At 46.2% G+C, this 22,819-nt stretch overlaps 1 protein-coding gene across 1 annotated transcript; it reads left to right on the top strand.

Moving 5' to 3' along the window:
* Positions 1–1,891: 1,891 nt before the first annotated feature.
* znf292b (zinc finger protein 292b) lies at positions 1,892–22,484 on the top strand. The gene is made up of 9 exons (XM_056257683.1): positions 1,892–2,087; positions 5,338–5,492; positions 5,565–5,643; positions 6,320–6,455; positions 6,558–6,760; positions 14,861–15,001; positions 15,163–15,300; positions 15,392–21,367; positions 21,398–22,484. The coding sequence occupies exons 1-9, from the start codon at positions 1,926–1,928 to the stop codon at positions 22,391–22,393; spliced, it is 7,986 nt and encodes a 2,661-aa protein (XP_056113658.1). The 5' UTR covers positions 1,892–1,925; the 3' UTR covers positions 22,394–22,484.
* The last annotated feature ends 335 nt before the right edge of the window (positions 22,485–22,819 follow it).

The following is a 22,819-nucleotide window of genomic DNA, read 5'->3' as shown; positions in this document are numbered from 1 at the left end:
TTTCTGATGAAATAAATGCAGTGTTGGTGAGCAGAAGAGACTCTTTCAGAAACATTAAAGCATCGAACTATAGACGTGTATCTAACACACAGACAACGCTTCTTTAAAGATCTCTATTTACTGCATATCTAAACACTTTAGCTGAAATATCAAGTATTAATGCATTATTTAGTCATTGCAATACAGCCCAGGTATATTGCAAATCTAAGTGATCAATCTGACTATGCAGAATATGTCCATGATATGTGTCCTAATAAATAAAACTACGATAGAAATCACATTCGTTTTCTTCTACGGTAAGTGGACATAGAGGTGAATCTGACATCATTTCTCTACTCATGTTCATTTCTCATAATACTGATCATTTATGCAGAAATATTCTTTATTCAGAAATATGCAGGTGTTTTTTATTTCTCTTAAATAAAACATGTTGTGGATACTGTGTTCATTGATAATCCTGCAGGGTAACACACAGGCCCGTGGTGACATCATCTCTGACAGGAAGCCGCATCATGTGTCATGCACACACACATCAGAAGGAGATGCTCATGTGTTTATGAATGTTGGGCTTCGTGGTTTGAGTCAAATGCTTCATCTTATCAAAATGCCATAATCGGACGATACTAATAAAGATACTGAAGTGTTTTCTGTGATGAATGAGTGATAAATGCATCAAAGGTCAAATGATAAATGGAAAAAAGAGACACTTTTACCAGTCATGAAGGTGTTACTCCTTATGATAAACTGCTTTCTTCCTACACATAATGATCTTATTCATGTGTGTCAACAACAACACACACCCACGCACACTCTTAATGACATGCTTTAAGAGATTTATGAAAACTTGTTTGAGACAGTAAGCAGATTTTAATCGCAGTGTGAGTTTCAGATCAGAGTCTCGGTTTAGATTAGATCAGTTTGACTGTGAGTTTCTCATCTGTCAGAGTTTCTCCAGTTTCTCACTGTCTTGTGATGCTGTGGAAAACAGTTTATCTGGAGAGAAGAGCCACAGATTAAGGGTTACCGTGGTGTGTGTGTGTGTGTGTGTGTGTGTGTGTGTGTGTGTGTGTGTGTGTGTGTGTGTGTGTGTGTGTGTGTGTGTGTGTGTGTGTGTGTGTGTGTGTGTGTGTGTGTGTGTGTGTGTGTCTGATGAGAGCTGTGAACATTTATGAACAAAACGCTGCATCAAAGAGAATTGCTTATTATTGTGTGGCATACTGAACCCCTTTCATAAACAGGACCTTTGAAACCACATATTATGGAGGGAAAATTTGTAAATAAAAAAAGAATTTAAAAGACTTTTGAAAAAAATCTAGAACGAATTTGAATGTTTTTCAGGTCTTTTCTCCAGGCTAGTGGTTACACCAATTTCCTCACATTTTTCATATAGCCTATAATTATTTCCTAGCATTAACATATTTTCAAATAAAACATGACGAGCTATAGTGTGATATTCTACATACTTCAGCTGGATCATGATAATATTTATTGGAATCGATCGATGATTCCTGAAATGTGTCTACTTTTGTATTATTACCCATTTTAACAAACGTAAGACACAAAATAAACAGACAAACTTTCAGACAATAAAGAAGTCATAGTTCAATAGGTAACAAGAAAAATATTATAATGAAGCCTGATTTATCTATTGAACATTATTTGCCAAGAAAGAAAAGAAAAAAAGAAAAATTGGAGACACAAAAAAAGAAAAGCATGATATGAAAGAATAATAAACATGGTACAAATTCTAGACGTTTTTATAGCTTTCTTTGTGAAACTGTGAAATGTGTCTGTACTTTAACTCGTAAGAAAAATGTTTGCCCCGAGCGAGCGCAGGGTCACGTGACTCGGCCAGTACGTCAGCACGCACAGTGATTTGGCGTCACGTGACGCGCTGTGCGTACGCGGCGGAATTGGAAGTGAAGATGGCGGACGAGGAGGCCGAGCAGGACCGCGGTGAGCGGAGCTACGCTTCCACCGCTCTGAACGCGCTCGCAACGCGCCTGGAGGACGCCGCAGCGGCCCTGAGGAGCAGCCAGGAGTCTCCGGCCGAGCGCGCGTCGCAGTACTGCTACGAGTTCTGTCAGGTGAGCGCGCATTCACATCCACATCCAGCTCACTCATAAACACTGGTCCCGCGGAGGACAAGTGCTGCTTCAGTGTGTGTTCGTCGAGCTCACACACTGCTCTGCTGGCCTAACGCGTTTACAGAGGGGCGCGTTGTTATTCCGCGTCGTTGTTGTGTTTGAATCAGTGAGTGTGTGAATCGGACGCAGGACTGTAAACAAGCACGCCGCGCGCGCGCGCACAACTGCAGCACCTCCACCACCACCATCATCATCATCATCATCAATAACAGCATTATAACCCATCATACACTGCACATCACTCGCATAATCCTACACTAGTCCTGCACAACCTCATATGTGACACCCAGGACATCATCGTTATGATCTATTGCTAACCTCAGTGTCTCAATGCTAATCACTGCACTGCTAATCAGCAGACCCTCAGTAACGTTACACTAACAGCGATTCATCATCAGGATCGGTCATCATGTGCAGTGTTGGCAGATCACAACATCAACATCGTAATCTCTCTGCACATCACTATAATAATCTGCCAATCTATAATTATATGCGGTGAGTGGCAGATTGTGTTGCAGGAACATCACAATGTGAGCAACATAATCGATTAATTACTAGATCATCATCATAACGTATGAAAAGACACTCAGTTTGCCTGTAGATCTGTTGTTCCTAACCCAGTCTCCATCCATTGGTGGAGGAGGAGATTCCTCCCTTCTGTGTGAAGCGCTTTGATTGGCTATATGAATGTAATGAATTATTATTATAAGTCTGAGTTATACTCCGTAATGTAGCTCATGTTCTCCTAACTCGGGGAAGTGTGTATTGCAGTCAGTGGCCCGGCCCGACCCGTCAGCACCAGTGTGTGGATCAGTTCAGCTGGAGCACTGCTGCGTTACACACGAGCTCGGCGTGCGCTGTATGGTCAGCCGGACTGTGATTGCCTTCACTGTTCAGTACTCACTCCACTAACTCAAGCTGCATTTATGCATATTTCACTTGTGATCGCAGTGAAATGGGACTGTATGATGTCCTTTGAGTCATCATCCCCCGACGATGACCTCTGACCTTTAGAGCCTGGTAATGCTCTCGATGAGACGCACGAGTGTGTGTGTGTGTGTAGTGTTGAAGTGTAGCAGCAGGGGTTTAGTGCACAGTGTTAGTTGTGAATAGAGTTATTGCTTATAGTGAAATATAAACATGGCTGATGCTTTTCTTAAGAGGCCCAGTGTGTTCCTCAGTCCCACACACACTTAAAGATGTCTAATGTAAGAAACAACAGCCTGATAAAACATCTCTTTTTATCTTCATATCCAATTGGAATTTTTTTTTGTGTGTGTAAATATTGGTAAAAAAATGTTTTCTCTATCACTGCTTCGGCTCTATCTTTGATGACCGTTCTGAGTGATTAGGATTTTTTAAATTTTCATTTTACAATAAGAGGAGCTTTGAGTGAACGCCGCTGGGTTACTGTGGTGAATATGGGTTGACTGGTTAACCCAGTGGTTGGGTTGTGGCGAGAGATGATCCCGACTCAGCGAGGTGTTCCTGAGAGCTCAGGCCTTCGGTGATTTCCAGACGAGATTTGGCTCGTTCCTATGAATGTGTTCAGTATTTTATTTTTATTATTAAGTAAATTATTCTTAATGTGATTATTAATAAACTAATTGAGTTAATTTGCCCAGTTGTAGCCTAATTAGACGTCAGCACTCATGTGAGGGTGTTCACTCTTCTGGAGGATAGTGCCATCAGGGTCAGACGTTTCTCTTTTCTTCTCACTTTCCTTTATCACATTATTCCAGACCTCCCTGTGTGTCGAAGCCGTGAGGAGAAGCGCTTTGGGTTTGGGAACTACTGAATGCTTCATGTGTGAGACTGTCAGATATACAGCACACAATACTGTCACACAGCCGGGCAGAAGCGTGGCATCGGCAGGATCTTCAGGGTTTTTAAGAGAGGTCTCTTCTGAAATATTATTACAATTTGTGAATGTATAGTAAAGTGTAATTTATTCCTGTGATGATCAAAGCATCATTACTCCATGATCCTTCAGAAATCACTCTTATATGATGATTTGATGCTCGAGAAACTTTAATTTTTTATTATCAGTGTTGAAAACAGTTGTGGATTTTTTTTTTTTCAGGATTCTTTGATGAATAGAAAGTTCAAAAGAACAGCATTTATCTGAAATGGAAAGCGTTTGTAACATTACACACTACTGTGCAAAAGTTTTGGGGTCAGAAATAATTGTTTTGTTTTTTGGTGGGGTTGGAGAAATAAAAGAAATCAATAATTTTATTCAGCAAGTATGCATTAAATTGATCGAAAGTTACAGTAAAGACATTTATAATGTCACAAAACATATTTCAAATGAATGAAATAGAAATTTCTATTCATCAAAGTAAATTATCTGGCTTTTTTCAACACTGATAATAATCATAAATGTTTCTTGATCATCAGATCCTCATATTAGAGTGATTTCTGAAGGATCATGTGACACTGAAGACTGGAGTAATGATGCTGAAAACTCAGCTTTAAATTACACTTTACTATATATTCACATAGAAAAGTTATATTATGACAATTAAAACAAATAATAATCAAATAAATGCAGCCTTGGTGAGCATTTCTTTTAAAAACATAAAAAAATCTTCCCATCCCAAAGTTTTGACCGGTAGTGTATATCTGCAGAAAATGACATTTCTTTAAAGTCACAGCGATCGAGGACTCGGGCACATCCCTAATGTTGAGTTCTGTGCACTCTTACAAACGAGCAAACCTGTCTAATCATCTGTTGTAATGCCGGATGTGTCTGTGCCACTGCGGCCTGATGGGAAACGGCTCATTAAGCCCTTATAATGGTGGACGAGGACTAGGGGTGGGCATTTTTACAATATGACCAATATTTTACTTCACCATAACAATATATCATGATATAGTTATTTTAATTTTGTATTAAAAATCATAACAAAGCAGCAAATTTCAAACGCTAGGATTAATACAATAGAACAAGGATACAAATTAAATAAATTGTTCAGGTACAGTAGTTTTATTTAACATGTAGTGAGAAATAATACAGAAATTTTATTAATGTTTTTGAAAAATAAATGTATAAATGAATATGATTGTTTAAAATAACGTGTCAGCTGAAGTGTGTGTCTCAACATTAGTGTGACATTACAGCTGGCATCGGCCCAGACTGAAGTGTCCCTGCCGGTGGGCTTGAGTAAGTGTGTGTGTGTGTGTGCAGGCGCTGGCGGAGTACGCCGGGCTGTGGCGGGTGGAGGAGGAGCCGCTGCCCGTGCTGGAGGTCTACATCCGGGCTCTGCTGAGCTTCGCACAGGTGTGCCCGCTGCTCTCGGCCCACTGCGAGAAGGTGCCCGTCGTCCTGGAGAGGCTGGCGCTGTAAGTGTGCGCGGCTCGCTGTGCTAATGCTCGTGTGTTGCTGGAGTTCATTCTGTCGCCTCTCTTCTGCAGGAGTTGTGCTGAGTTGCTGATTTCCATGCCCAGGAATATCCCAGATGCACTGTGGGACAGGTTCAGGTCTTCTGTCCAGGTATATTCGCCAGGCTGACGTGCTACGTTCAGACTGTCAGTCCGAAGCTGATTTTTGTGCATATCCGATTGAAATCTGATCAGAATTAGCTAATGTGAACAAGAATTTTTACAAAGCCGTTTCAAGCTACATGCATATGTGGTTTGAAATCCTATTCACAGTGGTTTATGTGACTTTCTCGCGCCACGTTAAATGTAAACGTCAGACGCTATTGGAAACGTGTTGAAAGTTGCAAGTGCCGAGCAGAAAATGGCAGTATAGCGGAGACATGTTAACAACAGCAGGAATAAAGCTCCACATCACAGTCTCCGCTGCCTTAGCAGTCCAGCGCACCGCTACACATGTCCATGTTGTAAAGTTTAAATAAGACAACATCTGTATTGCAAACCCCTCCATGTTGCGGTTGTTGTATTTGGGGTATTCCTACCAACGCAACGTCATGGCCACTGCAGATATCCCAGAAACTGAAGGCATGGACACACTTCGGATCTGAACAGTTGCGATACACAGTGGTGACATCAAAAATTCGGATACACAAATAATCGGATTTAGACTGGCAGTGTGAACGTAGCCTTAGTTACCAGTATCCGCATTGGTCAGCTTTGTTTTGTAGAGTACACAACTTGATAGACAACAACAAATAAGTTTACTAATGTTTATTTTGTGTGCTGTGTAGATCGCCCATCCTCTTGTGCAGGAGAAGGGCATCGGTCACCTCGTCATCCTCTCCACCATCGCTCGAGAGCACGGGGTCTGGGCCAATCCCACGCTGCTCGCCATCCTCGCCAGTGACACGCCCCCGCAGGAGACCGGTGAGGGCCCGCACACTCGTGCCGCTCGCATCCGCAAATAAGACCCGACTACAGTCAACCTGCCCGTTACACAAGCATTGAACGTTTTTATTTTCTGTCCAGTGCAAGAGTTCCTGGCCCTGGAGGGACCAACACTCCTGAGGATGCGAGTGAAGCACCTGATCAAGGAGAGCTGTGTAGATCAGGCGGCGGCGCTGGCCAAGGCCTGTGCCGAGCTCTCGCAGTTCGAGGACAAGGGGCACTTTAAGCAGATGTACCTGGTGTGTCTGTGCACTGTTGCCCCGCAGGAACTCATCATGGAAGAGGTAAGATGGTGGACTGTGTACTGAGAACATGCTTCTGTTTCTGCATCTCACCACTCCTCTTCAGATTTAACAGTTATGAAAGTATTCAAGTATCAAGCCAGTGCAGTTTAACTGCATTAAAGTGTGAATCAGGGCTGTCAAATAAAATCTTGAAAATTCGTCTAATTAAAAAAAAAAAAACTGCACGTTCGCACAAAAACCATGCATTCGAATTTTTGGCGTGTGAAGAGGCGCGCGAGACATGATGACGTAACTGATGCGGTGTGTTTTGGTTAGCTTATCCAGTATACAGCGCGGTGCGGCTGCGTTGTTAATAGGGCTGTTTTCGACTAAGGATTTTCATAGTCGAATCTGATTCGTTAGATTTTGCCGTAGTCGACTGATAGTCGAACCTTTTTTTTTTTTTTTTTTTTTTTTTTTTTTTTGATAGCAGCTAGACGTTCGGTTGAATAACTGTTCGTCTGTTATAGGACATCTCGCTCTACGTTTATTTAAAATGAACAGCAAGACAACTAGAAGTGAATGTGCTTTCCATTAAATGAATCCTTAACAAAAAAAAAAAACGTTGCAATGAACGTGCTTTGTTTTAGATAAATCACACACAGTAAACAAAACCTTAACAAAAAAACTTTGCAATGAACTTTGCAATTTAGACGCGCAAACTGCGAGCCGGTGCGGTGAGACGTAGCCTACATGCTGATTCGGCTTGAAGTCGTTCATCCTCGGATGCGGCGTCGCGCGCGCTGTTACAAAAAAAGCTGTGCACACAGCTAAGCGAAATGGGGTCTTGCCGGTCTTGCGCACCCAACGCGTCATTTTTTGCCGTGCGCACCTTCGCGCTCGTGCGGACGCGTCGAGTATAAACCATAGGTATAAACAAGGCTTTAGCCTACTCCGTGTCAGCGCGCGCTCTGATCGGTAAAGGGGCACAGACCTCTCCCGAATCATCTCCAGCACTCAGCCTCTGAAGCACCACTAACTCCGCCTCCGTTTCCCTCGTAAGATGATATTAGTATTTAAACATTCTCTATGATAAAAAATGTTTGTAAAAAATATTTGAATAGCACGGTTTTGCCGGTTATAGAGTTCTAATGACGGTGTTCAACTATAACCGTCGGTCTCACAGTTATATAATAACCGTCACACCCCTAATTGGTTACGTAACATAACACTTCCCTACTATTCGACTATGAGGTTCACAGTCGAATCAGACCTCTCCGAATCGAATCGTCGAATCCTCGACTATTAGAAGTCAGCCCTAGTTGTTAATCTGAAAAAGGCTTCCTCCCGATGAAAACCCTCTCATAGGGCCCTATAAAATCCGTTTTATTTTTTCCCAAATTCCGTTTTATTTATTTTTTGTAAAAAGAGTGTGCCTTTTAATGTTAATAATTAAAATGTACACAAATAAAACAGGAATGACTTTAAATTTATTGAGGTAACAGACATTTACTCTGACTTTTCAGCACAAATACAGCATGATGCAACATAACACTGCACTCTGAGTACTTCAAGTAACAAAAAAATATGGTTATGAGCTTTAAACTGTCCAGTAAAATAAATTATATTAGTTTACATAAGTTTAAATAAGTCACACTCTGTCGAGCTCACTCTCGGACACACTCGGTCTCTTTCGCGCAGTGTCACTTCGCTTTTGTCCAGTCCGGCACCTCATAGACAGACGTGCACGGGGGTGTGTGTGTGTGTGAGAGAGAGAGAGACGTGTGAGTGACAGAGAGACGGAGGGAAAGGAAATGCAACTGATGCGCTGCGTGTTTTAAATAGCATTAAACAAAATGAACGAAATGCAATATGTGGCGGCCGGTGTTGATTCTGTGGCGCACCTCCACGAATTAGTCTATGTGTGGGAAACACTTTATAAAAGTCACGTGCGAACTGCTCGGCTCGGTACTGAGGGCTTAGCGTCGAGTTTCTTAACTTTTTCGTCAACGAAAGCAGAGCCGTGGAGAACCGCTTCGCCATGCTTTCAATGTTTTGATGCCGTCATTGGAGCTGAAATGACGGGAGGGGTTGTGTCGCCCAGATTTGCTTCCCCCGGTCTGCATTTTCCCCAGACATACGTTCTTCTCCCACACAAAAACAGAATTTCATTCCAAATATGTAAAATTCCGCGTTAATTGGCCAATTCCGCGATTCCGTGATCGTGTAAATTATAGGGCCCTACTCTCAGTTGGTGGCAAAAATCGTGCAATGACATACTTGACCAAACCTGCACATCGTTTAGAGCTGAGCGTGTGTTTTCATTAGCTGGAAACAAAAAGCGCTCAGCACTCGCTGCAGATCAAGTTGACTATTGACAATTTGGCGTTTTTGACGAACAATATGTAGATGTGTAGTGAGTAGAAGTGGAGTGTTTCTGAATGGCAGTTTTCTCTATTTTGTGTTCATGTAGTTCATTACGCTGTGTGTTGAAGTGTGTTTTCTCAGGTCACTGATGCACTCACAGTTTCATGCACTGTTGCAACCTAATTTTCCTTGCATGCACATTAAGGAAATTATTAGGTTTTATTTCAGAACAATTGTTTGAAAAGTTAATGCACTTTAAAAAGTGAATGTGATTTTATTTTTTTAAAAAGATGCTTGATTTGGTTTAAATGTGCTTATTGCGCTCACTTGCGCCCTCTTGTGGGCATAGGAAACTACAGTACTTTTTTCCTCTAACATTAAAGGGATACTTCACCTCTGGAAAGATGAATGTGTATTTAAAATAGGTCATTTATGTAGAAGAAATGTGAAATTATTTTTGAATTTGGAGCTTTCTAGACTGAGAAAAGCCAGAAAATGTATTTTTGGCTTATGTGGATGAAAGACAACTCCCAGAATGCACTTGCTCCGCTGCCCTAGGAGGCCAGGCCTACTGGTAACAGAGCGCAGTAGTTAAACAACAAGTCTAGGCTACTAGTGAGTCTCCGTGATGAGTCTGCCCGAAAATGTGTTTCGAGATCGCCCAAAATGTCCAGGATTCGGCTTTTGCGTTCTACAGCCGCCATTCATTGTTTACTGTGGCGAGCAGGACGAGTGAGGGCCGCGGGAGAACGACACGAGTCATGTTTACTGTGGCGAGCAGGACGAGTGAGGGCCGCGGGAGAACGGCGCGAGGCATGTTTACTGTGGCGAGCAGGACGAGTGAGGGCCGCGAGAGAACGACACGAGTCATGTTTACTGTGGCGAGCAGGACGAGTGAGGGCCGCGGGAGAACGGCGCGAGGCATGTTTACTGTGGCGAGCAGGACGAGTGAGGGCCGCGAGAGAACGACACGAGTCATGTTTACTGTGGCGAGCAGGACGAGTGAGGGCCGCGGGAGAACGACACGAGTCATGTTTACTGTGGCGAGCAGGACGAGTGAGGGCCGCGAGAGAACGACACGAGTCATGTTTACTGTGGCGAGCAGGACGAGTGAGGGCCGCGGGAGAACGGCACGAGTCATGTTTACTGTGGCGAGCAGGACGAGTGAGGGCCGCGGGAGAACGACACGAGTCATGTTTACTGTGGCGAGCAGGACGAGTGAGGGCCGCGGGAGAACGACACGAGTCATGTTTACTGTGGCGAGCAGGACGAGTGAGGGCCGCGGGAGAACGACACGAGTCATGTTTACTGTGGCGAGCAGGACGAGTGAGGGCCGCGGGAGAACGACACGAGTCATGTTTACTGTGGCGAGCAGGACGAGTGAGGGCCGCGAGAGAACGACACGAGTCATGTTTACTGTGGCGAGCAGGACGAGTGAGGGCCGCGGGAGAACGACACGAGTCATGTTTACTGTGGCGAGCAGGACGAGTGAGGGCCACGGGAGAACGACACGAGTCATGTTTACTGTGTTGAGCAGGACGAGTGAGGGCCGCGGGAGAACGACACGAGTCATGTTTACTGTGGCGAGCAGGACGAGTGAGGGCCGTGGGAGAACGACACGAGTCATGTTTACTGTGGCGAGCAGGACGAGTGAGGGCCGCGGGAGAACGACACGAGTCATGTTTACTGTGGCGAGCAGGACGAGTGAGGGCCGCGGGAGAACGACACGAGTCATGTTTACTGTGGCGAGCAGGACGAGTGAGGGCCGCGGGAGAACGACACGAGTCATGTTTACTGTGGCGAGCAGGACGAGTGAGGGCCGCGAGAGAACGACACGAGTCATGTTTACTGTGGCGAGCAGGACGAGTGAGGGCCGCGGGAGAACGGCACGAGTCATGTTTACTGTGGCGAGCAGGACGAGTGAGGGCCGCGGGAGAACGACACGAGTCATGTTTACTGTGGCGAGCAGGACGAGTGAGGGCCGCGGGAGAACGGCACGAGTCATGTTTACTGTGGCGAGCAGGACGAGTGAGGGCCGCGGGAGAACGACACGAGTCATGTTTACTGTGGCGAGCAGGACGAGTGAGGGCCGCGGGAGAACGACACGAGTCATGTTTACTGTGGCGAGCAGGACGAGTGAGGGCCGCGGGAGAACGACACGAGTCATGTTTACTGTGGCGAGCAGGACGAGTGAGGGCCGCGAGAGAACGACACGAGTCATGTTTACTGTGGCGAGCAGGACGAGTGAGGGCCGCGGGAGAACGACACGAGTCATGTTTACTGTGGCGAGCAGGACGAGTGAGGGCCACGGGAGAACGACACGAGTCATGTTTACTGTGTTGAGCAGGACGAGTGAGGGCCGCGGGAGAACGACACGAGTCATGTTTACTGTGGCGAGCAGGACGAGTGAGGGCCGTGGGAGAACGACACGAGTCATGTTTACTGTGGCGAGCAGGACGAGTGAGGGCCGCGGGAGAACGACACGAGTCATGTTTACTGTGTTGAGCAGGACGAGTGAGGGCCGCGGGAGAACGACACGAGTCATGTTTACTGTGGCGAGCAGGACGAGTGAGGGCCGCGGGAGAACGACACGAGTCATGTTTACTGTGGCGAGCAGGACGAGTGAGGGCCGTGGGAGAACGACACGAGTCATGTTTACTGTGGTGAGCAGGACGAGTGAGGGCCGCGGGAGAACGACACGAGTCATGTGTACTGTGGCGAGCAGGACGAGTGAGGGCCGCGGGAGAACGGCGCGAGGCATGTTTACTGTGGCGAGCAGGACGAGTGAGGGCCGCGGGAGAACGACACGAGTCATGTTTACTGTGGCGAGCAGGACGAGTGAGGGCCGCGGGAGAACGACACGAGTCATGTTTACTGTGGAGAGCAGGACGAGTGAGGGCCGCTGGAGAACGGCGTGAGTCATGTTTACTGTGGCGAGCAGGACGAGTGAGGGCCGCTGGAGAACGGCGTGAGTCATGTTTACTGTGGCGAGCAGGACGAGTGAGGGCCGCGGGAGAACGGCGCGAGGCATGTTTACTGTGGCGAGCAGGACGAGTGAGGGCCGCGGGAGAACGACACGAGTCATGTTTACTGTGGCGAGCAGGACGAGTGAGGGCCGCAGGAGAACGGCGCGAGGCATGTTTACTGTGTTGAGCAGGACGAGTGAGGGCCGCGGGAGAACGACACGAGTCATGTTTACTGTGGCGAGCAGGACGAGTGAGGGCCGCAGGAGAACGGCGCGAGGCATGTTTACTGTGGCGAGCAGGACGAGTGAGGGCCGCGGGAGAACGACACGAGTCATGTTTACTGTGGCGAGCAGGACGAGTGAGGGCCGCGGGAGAACGACACGAGTCATGTTTACTGTGGCGAGCAGGACGAGTGAGGGCCGCGGGAGAACGACACGAGTCATGTTTACTGTGTTGAGCAGGACGAGTGAGGGCCGCGGGAGAACGACACGAGTCATGTTTACTGTGGCGAGCAGGACGAGTGAGGGCCGCGGGAGAACGACACGAGTCATGTTTACTGTGTTGAGCAGGACGAGTGAGGGCCGCTGGAGAACGACACGAGTCATGTTTACTGTGGCGAGCAGGACGAGTGAGGGCCGCGGGAGAACGGCGCGAGGCATGTTTACTGTGGCGAGCAGGACGAGTGAGGGCCGCGGGAGAACGACACGAGTCATGTTTACTGTGGCGAGCAGGACGAGTGAGGGCCGCTGGAGAACGGCGTGAGTCATGTTTACTGTGGCGAGCAGGACGAGTGAGGGCCGCGGGAGAACGGCGCGAGGCATGTTTACTGTGGCGAGCAGGACGAGTGAGGGCCGCGGGAGAACGACACGAGTCATGTTTACTGTGGCGAGCAGGACGAGTGAGGGCCGCTGGAGAACGGCGTGAGTCATGTTTACTGTGGCGAGCAGGACGAGTGAGGGCCGCGGGAGAACGACACGAGTCATGTTTACTGTGGCGAGCAGGACGAGTGAGGGCCGCGGGAGAACGACACGAGTCATGTTTACTGTGGCGAGCAGGACGAGTGAGGGCCGCGGGAGAACGACACGAGTCATGTTTACTGTGGAGAGCAGGACGAGTGAGGGCAGCGGGAGAACGACACGAGTCATGTTTACTGTGGCGAGCAGGACGAGTGAGGGCCGCTGGAGAACGACACGAGTCATGTTTACTGTGGCGAGCAGGACGAGTGAGGGCCGTGGGAGAACGACACGAGTCATGTTTACTGTGGCGAGCAGGACGAGTGAGGGCCGCGGGAGAACGACACGAGTCATGTTTACTGTGGCGAGCAGGACGAGTGAGGGCCGCGGGAGAACGACACGAGTCATGTTTACTGTGGCGAGCAGGACGAGTGAGGGCCGCGGGAGAACGACACGAGTCATGTTTACTGTGGCGAGCAGGACGAGTGAGGGCCGCGGGAGAACGACACGAGTCATGTTTACTGTGGCGAGCAGGACGAGTGAGGGCCGCGGGAGAACGACACGAGTCATGTTTACTGTGGCGAGCAGGACGAGTGAGGGCCGAGGGAGAACTGCGCGAGTCATGTTTACTGTGGCGAGCAGGACGAGTGAGGGCCGCGGGAGAACGACACGAGTCATGTTTACTGTGGCGAGCAGGACGAGTGAGGGCCGCTGGAGAACGACACGAGTCATGTTTACTGTGGCGAGCAGGACGAGTGAGGGCCGCTGGAGAACGACACGAGTCATGTTTACTGTGGCGAGCAGGACGAGTGAGGGCCGCGGGAGAACGACACTAGTCATGTTTACTGTGGCGAGCAGGACGAGTGAGGGCCGCGGGAGAACGACACGAGTCATGTTTACTGTGGCGAGCAGGACGAGTGAGGGCCGCGGGAGAACGACACGAGTCATGTTTACTGTGGCGAGCAGGACGAGTGAGGGCCGTGGGAGAACGACACGAGTCATGTTTACTGTGGCGAGCAGGACGAGTGAGGGCCGCGGGAGAACGGCGCGAGGCCGATGGCGTGATTACTGATGAGCGACACCTGTGAGACGCACCGGTCTCGTATCTCTCACGGAGGAGCGGGAATTTTCTTAGCAATGTTAAAACGCACATCAACCGATCACTTGTTTAGCGTTCATGTAAACACTACATTCAGATTCACCAATCGGATTGAATTCAGTTAGATTGAAACAAAAGGTGCGCATGTAAACAATGAATGGCGACTGCAGAAAGCAAAAGCTGAATCCCGGACATGTCCGGGAAAAAGAGGATGGTAACCCCTACTACTCAGCTTTCTCCACAGAACAAGAGCCTGCTAGCTTAGCTTCCAAAAAAAGATGACTGATGCTATGTGTACATTCTGTGAGTGAGATCCCACCCTCTATGGGCGGGTTGAGAACATGCGGGACAGCTCCTACTACTGGCTGTAGTCTTTAGCCTCTGGCCAAAAAATCCTCCAATGACGCAAAATGACGATGTTTGCGTCATCGGAGGATTTTTTCCAGACAAATTATACACAAATCTCTCGTCTCAGGGGGATATGAGGGTGGAAAGCATGGTAATTCTAAAATACTACAGGTTTTCTACTAACACAAAGCTTAATGCTAAATCCTGAAGTATCCCTTTAAGTATTGCCTTTAGAATTCGAATATAATTCGAGTTTTGCTAATATTTAGGAGAAATTCAAATTTAGCTGTTCAGCCATTTTGACAGCCCTAGTGTGAATTCAAATTTGAACTTGATTGTTGTCATAAGGCCTTTGGAAGTCGATTTTCATAATTCAGAGGACAAATTATAGAGTTTACATCTGCGATTTCTTTCCCTTCCTCTTCAGCTCTCAAAAGTGGACTGTCGTGATGCTCTAGAGATGATTTGTAACCTTGAGGCAGATGGTGACGAGAAAGCTGCATTTACATTGTGTTCTGGGTTTTTGACCCGTCAGATTCTACAGGAGGATACCTACTGTGCTTGGCAAGTCACATGTTTCCAATCCTTGTAAAATCAGTGTAGAATTGGGAAATGACAAATATGAATTTGCTGCAACTATAATAAATCTCTTTTAAAAAGGCCTTTTAATTTAAAGTGTGCTATTTCTAAATAATTTGAGGGATGTTGTTTGTAATCTTTGGCAGGGAGTTGACTCTGTTCTGGGGAAAACTGCTCAAGCGGTTAGAGCCTTCAGATCAAGGCTTTTTGGACAGATGCCGTCAGATGTCATTTCTGTCTAAAACTGTGTTCCACCTACTCTTCTTCATCAAAGTCATCCAGTCAGAGGTGAGCCTGTTCTTTTTCTTGCCTACTTGCTGTTAATTTTATATGTGATCATATATCTTGAAAACTAAATACTCCTTTTTCAAATCAATAGATGGACAAAGTTGGACTTTCGACTTGTGTTGAGATCTGCATACGAGCTCTACGATTGGAATCGTGCGAAGGGAACACCAAGGCCACTGTCTGCAAAACCATATCCTGCCTCTTACCCTCTGACCTGGAGGTCAAAAGAGCCTGCCAACTGACAGAGTTTCTCCTGGAGCCAACCGTGGACTCTTACTATGCAGTGGAAACTCTTTACAATGAGCCAGACCAGAAGCTAGATGAGGAAGACCTGCCGGTATCAAACTCGCTGCGCTGTGAGCTCCTTTTAGTCCTCAAAACCCTGTGGCCTTTTGATCCCGAGTACTGGAACTGGAAGGCATTAAAACGCCACTGTTTGGGTCTAATGGGGGAGGAGGCCTCAATTGTGTCCTCCATTGATGAACTGAACGACGGTGACCCTGAGGACTTAGGGGAAGAGACCGGCATCTTTAGTGAGGACTTCAAGGATCTCTCACAGCACTTTCTGGATACAACTAATGAACTAAATGAAATGGAAGATCAAAAGCAGAAGAACAGAGAGTTGAAAAAGTTGAGAGGAAAAGGGTTTGTCTCAGCAAGGTTTAGAAACTGGCAGGCTTACATGCAGTACTGTGTTTTATGCGATAAGGAGTTTCTGGGTCACCGAATAGTGCGTCATGCGCAGACTCACTTCAAAGATGGATCCTACAGCTGCCCAATATGTTTAGAGACCTTTGAAACAAAAGAGACTCTTGAACCACATGTTGCATCGCATGTTAAACTTTCTTGCAAAGAGCGCCTCGCTGCAATGAAGACTAGCAAGCAATTATCTAACCCCAAAACGGCTGCTCCTGTCATAGCTGCCCTGAAAGCTAAAAGCAGTGAAAATCAGGTGCGCAAAAACAAGACAAAAAACAACAGTGGTGGGCAATCCAACAAACTTAGTAATGGAGCTGCCAATGACTCTGATTACTTAGACTTCAAAAACAGTTGTGATGGGAATATTTGTCCAGTCCAAAGCTGCAGGAGGGGATTTAAATATTTCCGAAATCTTGTTGCCCATGTGAAAGATCATGGCGACAATGAGGAAGCGAAGTGCTTCCTTGAAATGCAGAACACAAAAGTGGTGTGCCAGTATTGCCGTCGTCAGTTTGTCAGTGTTGATCACTTAAATGATCACCTACAGGTGCACTGTGGCACCAAACCATACATTTGCATACAGCTTAATTGCAAAGCCAGCTTTGACTCCAATGCCGAACTTATCGTACATAAGAAAGACCACCCAGTCTTCAAGGCTAGGTGTATGTTTCCGGGTTGCGGCAAGATTTTCCATGAACCCTACAAACTGTATGACCATGAGTCACAGCATTACAGAACATTTACCTGCAAAGTACCAGACTGTGGTAAAGTGTTTCATTCACAGACCGAATTAGACCTCCATGCTGAGAGCCATGTCGTAAAAGTGGAAGCCCAAGGCACTGACAGTCTAAGTATTCAACGAGAGGAACCTAATCCAGACCACTCCAATCAAATAGATCAGGACTCTGCTCTGCCTGGCTCTCTCTCAGTCTCCCATTTCAATGAAAACAGCACAGGGTCTCAAGAGGATCGTCCATCTGACATGGGGATAAAGCATTCTGTTGAAAATATGCTAAGTAGCAATTTTACAGTTTCCGCTCAAGAGTGTGTCCATTCTGGGACAAGTAAACCTGAACAACATCCCATCCAACAGCAAATCCCTCAGATCAATGACCTCTTGGGCCAGTCAGCTGTGGGCACTCAAGCGCCTCACTTAATTCAGCATAGACCGGAGGAATCTCTTTTGGAGGCCTTGATGAGTGATTCAGATCCCATGCCGTCTACATCTTCATACCAGAGTGTATTAGAGGACTTTCTGCCTGTCCCACCAACTGATGGTCAGCTGCAGACAGCTGATTCTGGTACTACTCCATTATACAACAATACCAATGGAGTATTTCGGCAGTTCAGTCCTAATCCTTTAGCTCCGGTTCAAACATCATATCAGAACCTGTGTAGTAGCAAAATGGCCTCTCCAACACAGACATGCCACAATACAGCTCCACTTGTTTCTTTGGGTCAGATGCTTCCTCCTGTTTCTCAGACCCTTCCTCTACAAATGGCTTCCATGCCAAATAATGGACAAGTATTGGAGAACAAATCGGTGAAACCAGTAGATATGAATGTTGTCCAAGTGGTGAAAAACAAAGAGAGACACAAATGTCCCTATGAAACATGTACTCGAGACTATAGCTCTTACAGAAGTGTTACTAAGCACATGAGGGCTGTTCATTCTGAATTTTACACACAGTGGAAACTAGCAAAGAAGAACAATGTTGCAGTCCCATCCACGCTCAGATCTGTTCCTGTAAATGGAAGCCTCAATTCAGTTGTGAATCCACAAGACCAGCTGGGCCAAAGAGTTGCCTGCCTTGGTGTTCAGACACAGAATCCCCTGAGCCAGCATCCTCCCTACCCAACCAACTGCACAGTTGCCCCACAGAACCCCAACTACCCTTCTGTCTCCTCTCAAGTCACTGCTTCCCCAGGGCATATCCGTACCAATGAAATGGACAATATATTAGATCCCATTGTTCTCTCTCAGCTTGGAAATAGTACAAATCAGTCTCAAATGGCAGCAGACCACTTGTGGGATCCCAGGAACAATTCAATACTCCAACAGCAGATATGTAATTCTCAATCAATGACCCAAAACATGAACACACATTCTAGCAGTCAATTTACTCGCATGAATGCAGCTTCTAGTGAGGACGCACAGAAGAGAAGTATGAGCTATACTACTCTTCAACCGCAGAGTAATACTAATGTTTACCCAGCACCAGCTCAAGCAGACAGCGTTCAAAAACTCAATGGCACCTCAGATGAAAGTATACATTCAGTCGGCAATCTCAGTCCACCGCAGCAAATTATGGGCCCTAATGCAGTGGTAGCCCTTAATTCTGTAGTAGAGACAAATCTGGGATCTGCTCAAATGTCTGTCTTGCCCTCTTTCAATGACCGTTTGAACAATTCAGTTTCTAAAGATTCTTCGGCAGATTACACACGGCAAACAAATGATAATTTCACTTCAGTAACTAACAGTCAGTGTGTGGTGAAGTTGGAGAGAGATACAGCTTTAGCTTTACCACTTCAGATCAATGAAACTCCCCCATCAAATAGCAGTTCTCCAAGTTGTCAGAATAACACTGGAAATGTGTCCAGTGATAAAGGCAGCAAAAAAGTTAAACGAAGCAAAAGAACAAAATGGCCTGCAATTATTAAAGATGGCAAGTTCATTTGCTGCAGGTGTTATAGAGAATTCCCGAGTCCTAAATCTCTGGGAGGACATTTGTCAAAACGGGCTCATTGCAAACCATTTGATGAAGCTGATTTGACAGCGGACCTCCCCAGTTCATTTCTTGATCTTCTTAACTCGCCACATCCAGCACCATCTTCATATGTGAACCTGCCATTGAGTAAGGGCCCTCTTGATCCAAAACTATACCCAAATGTCACTTTTCCCCAAGCCAATGGCACCTATAACAGCAATGGCAAACAGATGGGGGGAGTGTTTAAGCAGAGCCCGTCAAATATTTGTGTGAGTTCTGGGCAACAGCAGACGGTTCCTAACCCCTGTGGTCCATATGCTCAGAGCAGCCGTATGTCTGAAACTAGTGTCATACAGCATACTGGTAGTGTCAAACATCAGCTTCAAGCGAGTTATTCTGAGATGTCTAACCCACTGTTTAGTGACGATGTCAGTGATCCTCTTCTTTCTCAATTGTTGGCTGATGACCAGTCTACATCCAGCCTGAATAGCGGTTCATCAGATCATGTCGGTCAAATTCTACAAGCTGAAACATTAAACAAAATGAAAGACATCAAGGAAAGAACAACCGACAGTGCAAGTGACTTGTCAAATGATGGACTTCTGGCAGCCATGGCAAGTCTTGCTCAAAACCTGGTGTCTGAAAAGAGTGTCAAAGAAAAACTACGTGAACAGATATTGGCTGGAGACCTTTACAAAAAAAGCAGCTTGCCTCGTGGATCAAGTGTTGACAGTTCCTACTCACAAATGTCTGTAGCAAGTCCTGACATTGGGGATCCACAACATACCTCAAACTTGATTGAGAATGCACCTCAAAGTGAGCTGCAAGCTGTGGAAAACACAGCCAAAGTCCCTGTCGAGGCAGTTTCACAATTGGGTGACATGAGTCCAAATGATGGCTTCATTCACCCTGTTTCGTCTGTACCTTCGGGAAGTGGGGTCAATGATCAGTCCAACAATATGCCCATAACCGAAGTGGATGAAGTGTTGGAACTCCAAAAAGCTCTCGAGAATCTTGACCTAGACAGAGAAATCAGTGAGGTTACCAAAACTGTGGCTGTTCCTGCAGTGAGTGAAGCACAGCCTAATAAGCCACAACCAGAGCCTAAGGATTTACCCAAGGAGATACCAATTTATGTGAAACCATTTGTATGTGACACAAATGGTTGTAATTACAGTTGCATGACGAAAGATGCTCTTTTTAAACACCTTGTCAAGATCCACAATTACACTGATAAAATGTTAACTCAAATGAAAGACCAGTTTAATGTTTCCCCTTTCGGGTGTCAAAAATGTTCTAAGGCCTTCACACGCAACTCCAATCTCAAAGCCCATTATATGTCAGTTCATAACTATTCACAGGAAGAAATAAAGAGGATGAAAATTAGGCCTAAGCCCAATCACAGACTCCTGGATAGTGATGCAGGGAGCCCTTGTCCAGTGCCAGAAACCCCCAAACCAGTTAAAAAAACTCAACGTGTGGATGCACGCAAACAGCAGAAAGATGCTAAATGTTCTTCAGGCTTCAAGAGAGAAGATAATGTCAAAAAATCACGTTGCATTATTCCATTGCTAGTCCAGAAATCTTCTTTTGCGCCTCAAATCAAAAGTCCTGCATTGGGAACACATACAGTTACTCCGCAAACTCAGATGGCTGTTCAGTCTTCGGTGATTGTGTCTGGCTGTTCTTCGGTGACTCCAAGAATGGATCCGAACGCAAATGGATGGTTTCCCACAAAGTCTTCTGTTTTTGGTCAAACCCATGTGTCACCACTAAAAGAGATACTGCCCATAGCTCCTTTTACCCAGAATCCTTGTGCACCAGTACAGACATTAAATCAGTCATTGGACAAAAGGCCCAAACCTAGCAAGCCTCGAGTTGCAAAGCCAAAAGAATCTCCCAAAAAAACAAAAGAGAAAAAAGCAGAGATCGATGACGTATTTAGTCCTTATAGACCTTATCGTTGTGTTCACCAGGGCTGTGTGGCAGCTTTTACAATCCAACAGAATTTGATCCTGCATTATAAAGCTGTGCATCAGTCGTCTTTGCCTAAATTTGAGGTCAACAGCCAAGATGAACAGAACGAAGAGGAGGTCGAGGACAAGGATGGAAATGAGGAGAGTGAAGACAAGTTGGACGCGGACATAAAGGAAGTGGATGAGCTCAGGTGTCAAGTCAAAGACTGTTCTCGCATTTTTCTGTCAGTTACAGACTTGCTCCAGCACTACCTTCAGCTCCACAAATTAACCCTCGAGAAAGCAGGTGCCAGGATGTGCAGTATCAACCTGGGCAGGTTTCAATGTGATCAGCCAAACTGCTCAGAGACATTCACTGCTTTCTGGAAATATATCGGCCATGTCGACAAAGAGCATAAAGAAACCAATCCCTCAAAAGTCGAGCCCATAGAAGGGATGTTCAGATGTCAGGTGGAAGGATGTGAATGCGCTTACAGCACACGGTCAAATCTACTACGGCACACCATGAAGAAACACCAAGACGTGTACAAACGGCTGCTCATGAACCCACGAGAAGGCGGGAGAGGGGTTAAACTGGGTCGTCCCAGGAAGTATGAAAAGATTGAAGTTGTCGAGAAGGAAAACCGAGAGACTAATAAGAAACCTATTAAGAAGGTAGCTATTAAGAAGGTAGCTCTTAAAAAGGTAGTTCTTAAAAAGTTAGCTCTTAAAAAGGTAGCTCTTAAAAAGAGAAAAGCAAATAAAAGTAATTGGACTAAGTATGGGAAACCTATTTTGAAAACACAGGAAGAAGCGGCTGCCATGTGCACCAAGCGCTTACAACTCCAGTACGCTTGTATGATAAAGGGTTGCGAAACGGTGACCAGTTCTGAGCGAAATATAATGAAACATTATCTTCAGCATGGGCTCCCAAAACAGTACCTGGAAGAGCAGAGGAGCAACTTTATCTACTGTAAAAAGATACCCCGGTCCAAGTACAAGCGCATCGCTTCCCGGAGCGACGACACGGATAAGTCTGAGGAGAGCTCCATTGAGACGACTGAGAATGATGAAGTCGCTGAGCCGGGCCAGAGTGAGTCCGAGTTCTCGAAGCCCACGTCTGAGAAGGAGAGCACAGAGGACGTCGATCTGTCAGACAGCAAGCCTTCGACTGACACCTGCTCGGAGATATCGGTGGTGGTCAAGCGGCGGAGGGGGCGTCCGCGCAAGATCGACAGTGTAAAGAAGTCCTTAGGCCCTAAAAGGGTGACGAGACTCAGGACTGCAAGGAGTTGTGCAGTCAACTATGTGGACTTGAACACCGATTCCATGTCCTCCAGCGCTACCATGACACAGGAAGACGTGTCTGGTCAAAACACACTGCTGAGTTCATTCAAGCCCATTGGATTTGAGGTGTCCTTTCTTCAGTTTCTCCAGGAAACCAAGACATCCCATAAGAGAAAGGCAACGGTACCGCTGAACGGAAGTGCGCACAAAAGACTGCAGACTGCTTTCCACCTAAAGACTGCGACAGTCGTGTGCAAAAGATCTGACGCACAATTGCACTCGAGAGATGTCCTCAAGCTTGTTGAATTTAAAAATCCCCAAAAGTTGACCTCACTCAGCAATGTCACATTTGAGGTGCAAAAAGTTTTTTCTGATGTCCTTGAAATTCTTCTAAAGCAGCTTCATGAAATGCGACCCACAGTGATCCTTGAAAAAGACAACTAGTGTACAGACCCTCATGTCATGTTGTCTGAACTCAGGACGAAAGTGGGGGTGAACTTGCTGCAAACCAGTGCCCAATCATTAGTTTTAACTGGAAGTTTATCTCTATCCAGACGTGACTGCTGAAAGGTGGTTGCTTGTCAAGGAGCTGTGGGGACGTTCTATGATCTGACAAACACTACACCCACTATCTTAAAGGCCCCTAGTGCGATGTTTATTACTTAACAGAACTGTGTAAGTTTAAGCTCACTTTATAGTTGCAGTAGATGATGAAATACCTCTAAAGCATGTTTGTCCTTATGAAGCTGTTCAGCACATTTCTGTTGCCTTTGGAGTTTTTTTAATTTTCTTTTTGAGTATTGTATAGACTCGTACTTTTTAATATTCCATTGGACTCTTTTCTATCCAGCTGAAAGTGAATTATTATCA

The sequence above is a fragment of the Rhinichthys klamathensis genome, unplaced genomic scaffold (genome assembly GCF_029890125.1).
Source record: "Rhinichthys klamathensis goyatoka isolate OS25496 unplaced genomic scaffold, OSU_Roscu_1.1 h1tg000141l_1, whole genome shotgun sequence".
Classification (NCBI taxonomy): domain Eukaryota; kingdom Metazoa; phylum Chordata; class Actinopteri; order Cypriniformes; family Leuciscidae; genus Rhinichthys; species Rhinichthys klamathensis.
This window is presented reverse-complemented; position numbering and strand designations above follow the sequence as displayed.

Excerpts from the sequence above, each read along its gene's own strand:
- znf292b (XM_056257683.1), top strand. The coding sequence starts at position 1,926 with ATGGCGGACGAGGAGGCCGAGCAGGACCGCGGTGAGCGGAGCTACGCT. Across the intron at positions 2,088-5,337 it reads ACTGCTACGAGTTCTGTCAG|GCGCTGGCGGAGTACGCCGG; the intron begins GTGAGCGCGCAT and ends GTGTGTGTGCAG. Across the intron at positions 15,301-15,391 it reads TCAAAGTCATCCAGTCAGAG|ATGGACAAAGTTGGACTTTC; the intron begins GTGAGCCTGTTC and ends TCAAATCAATAG.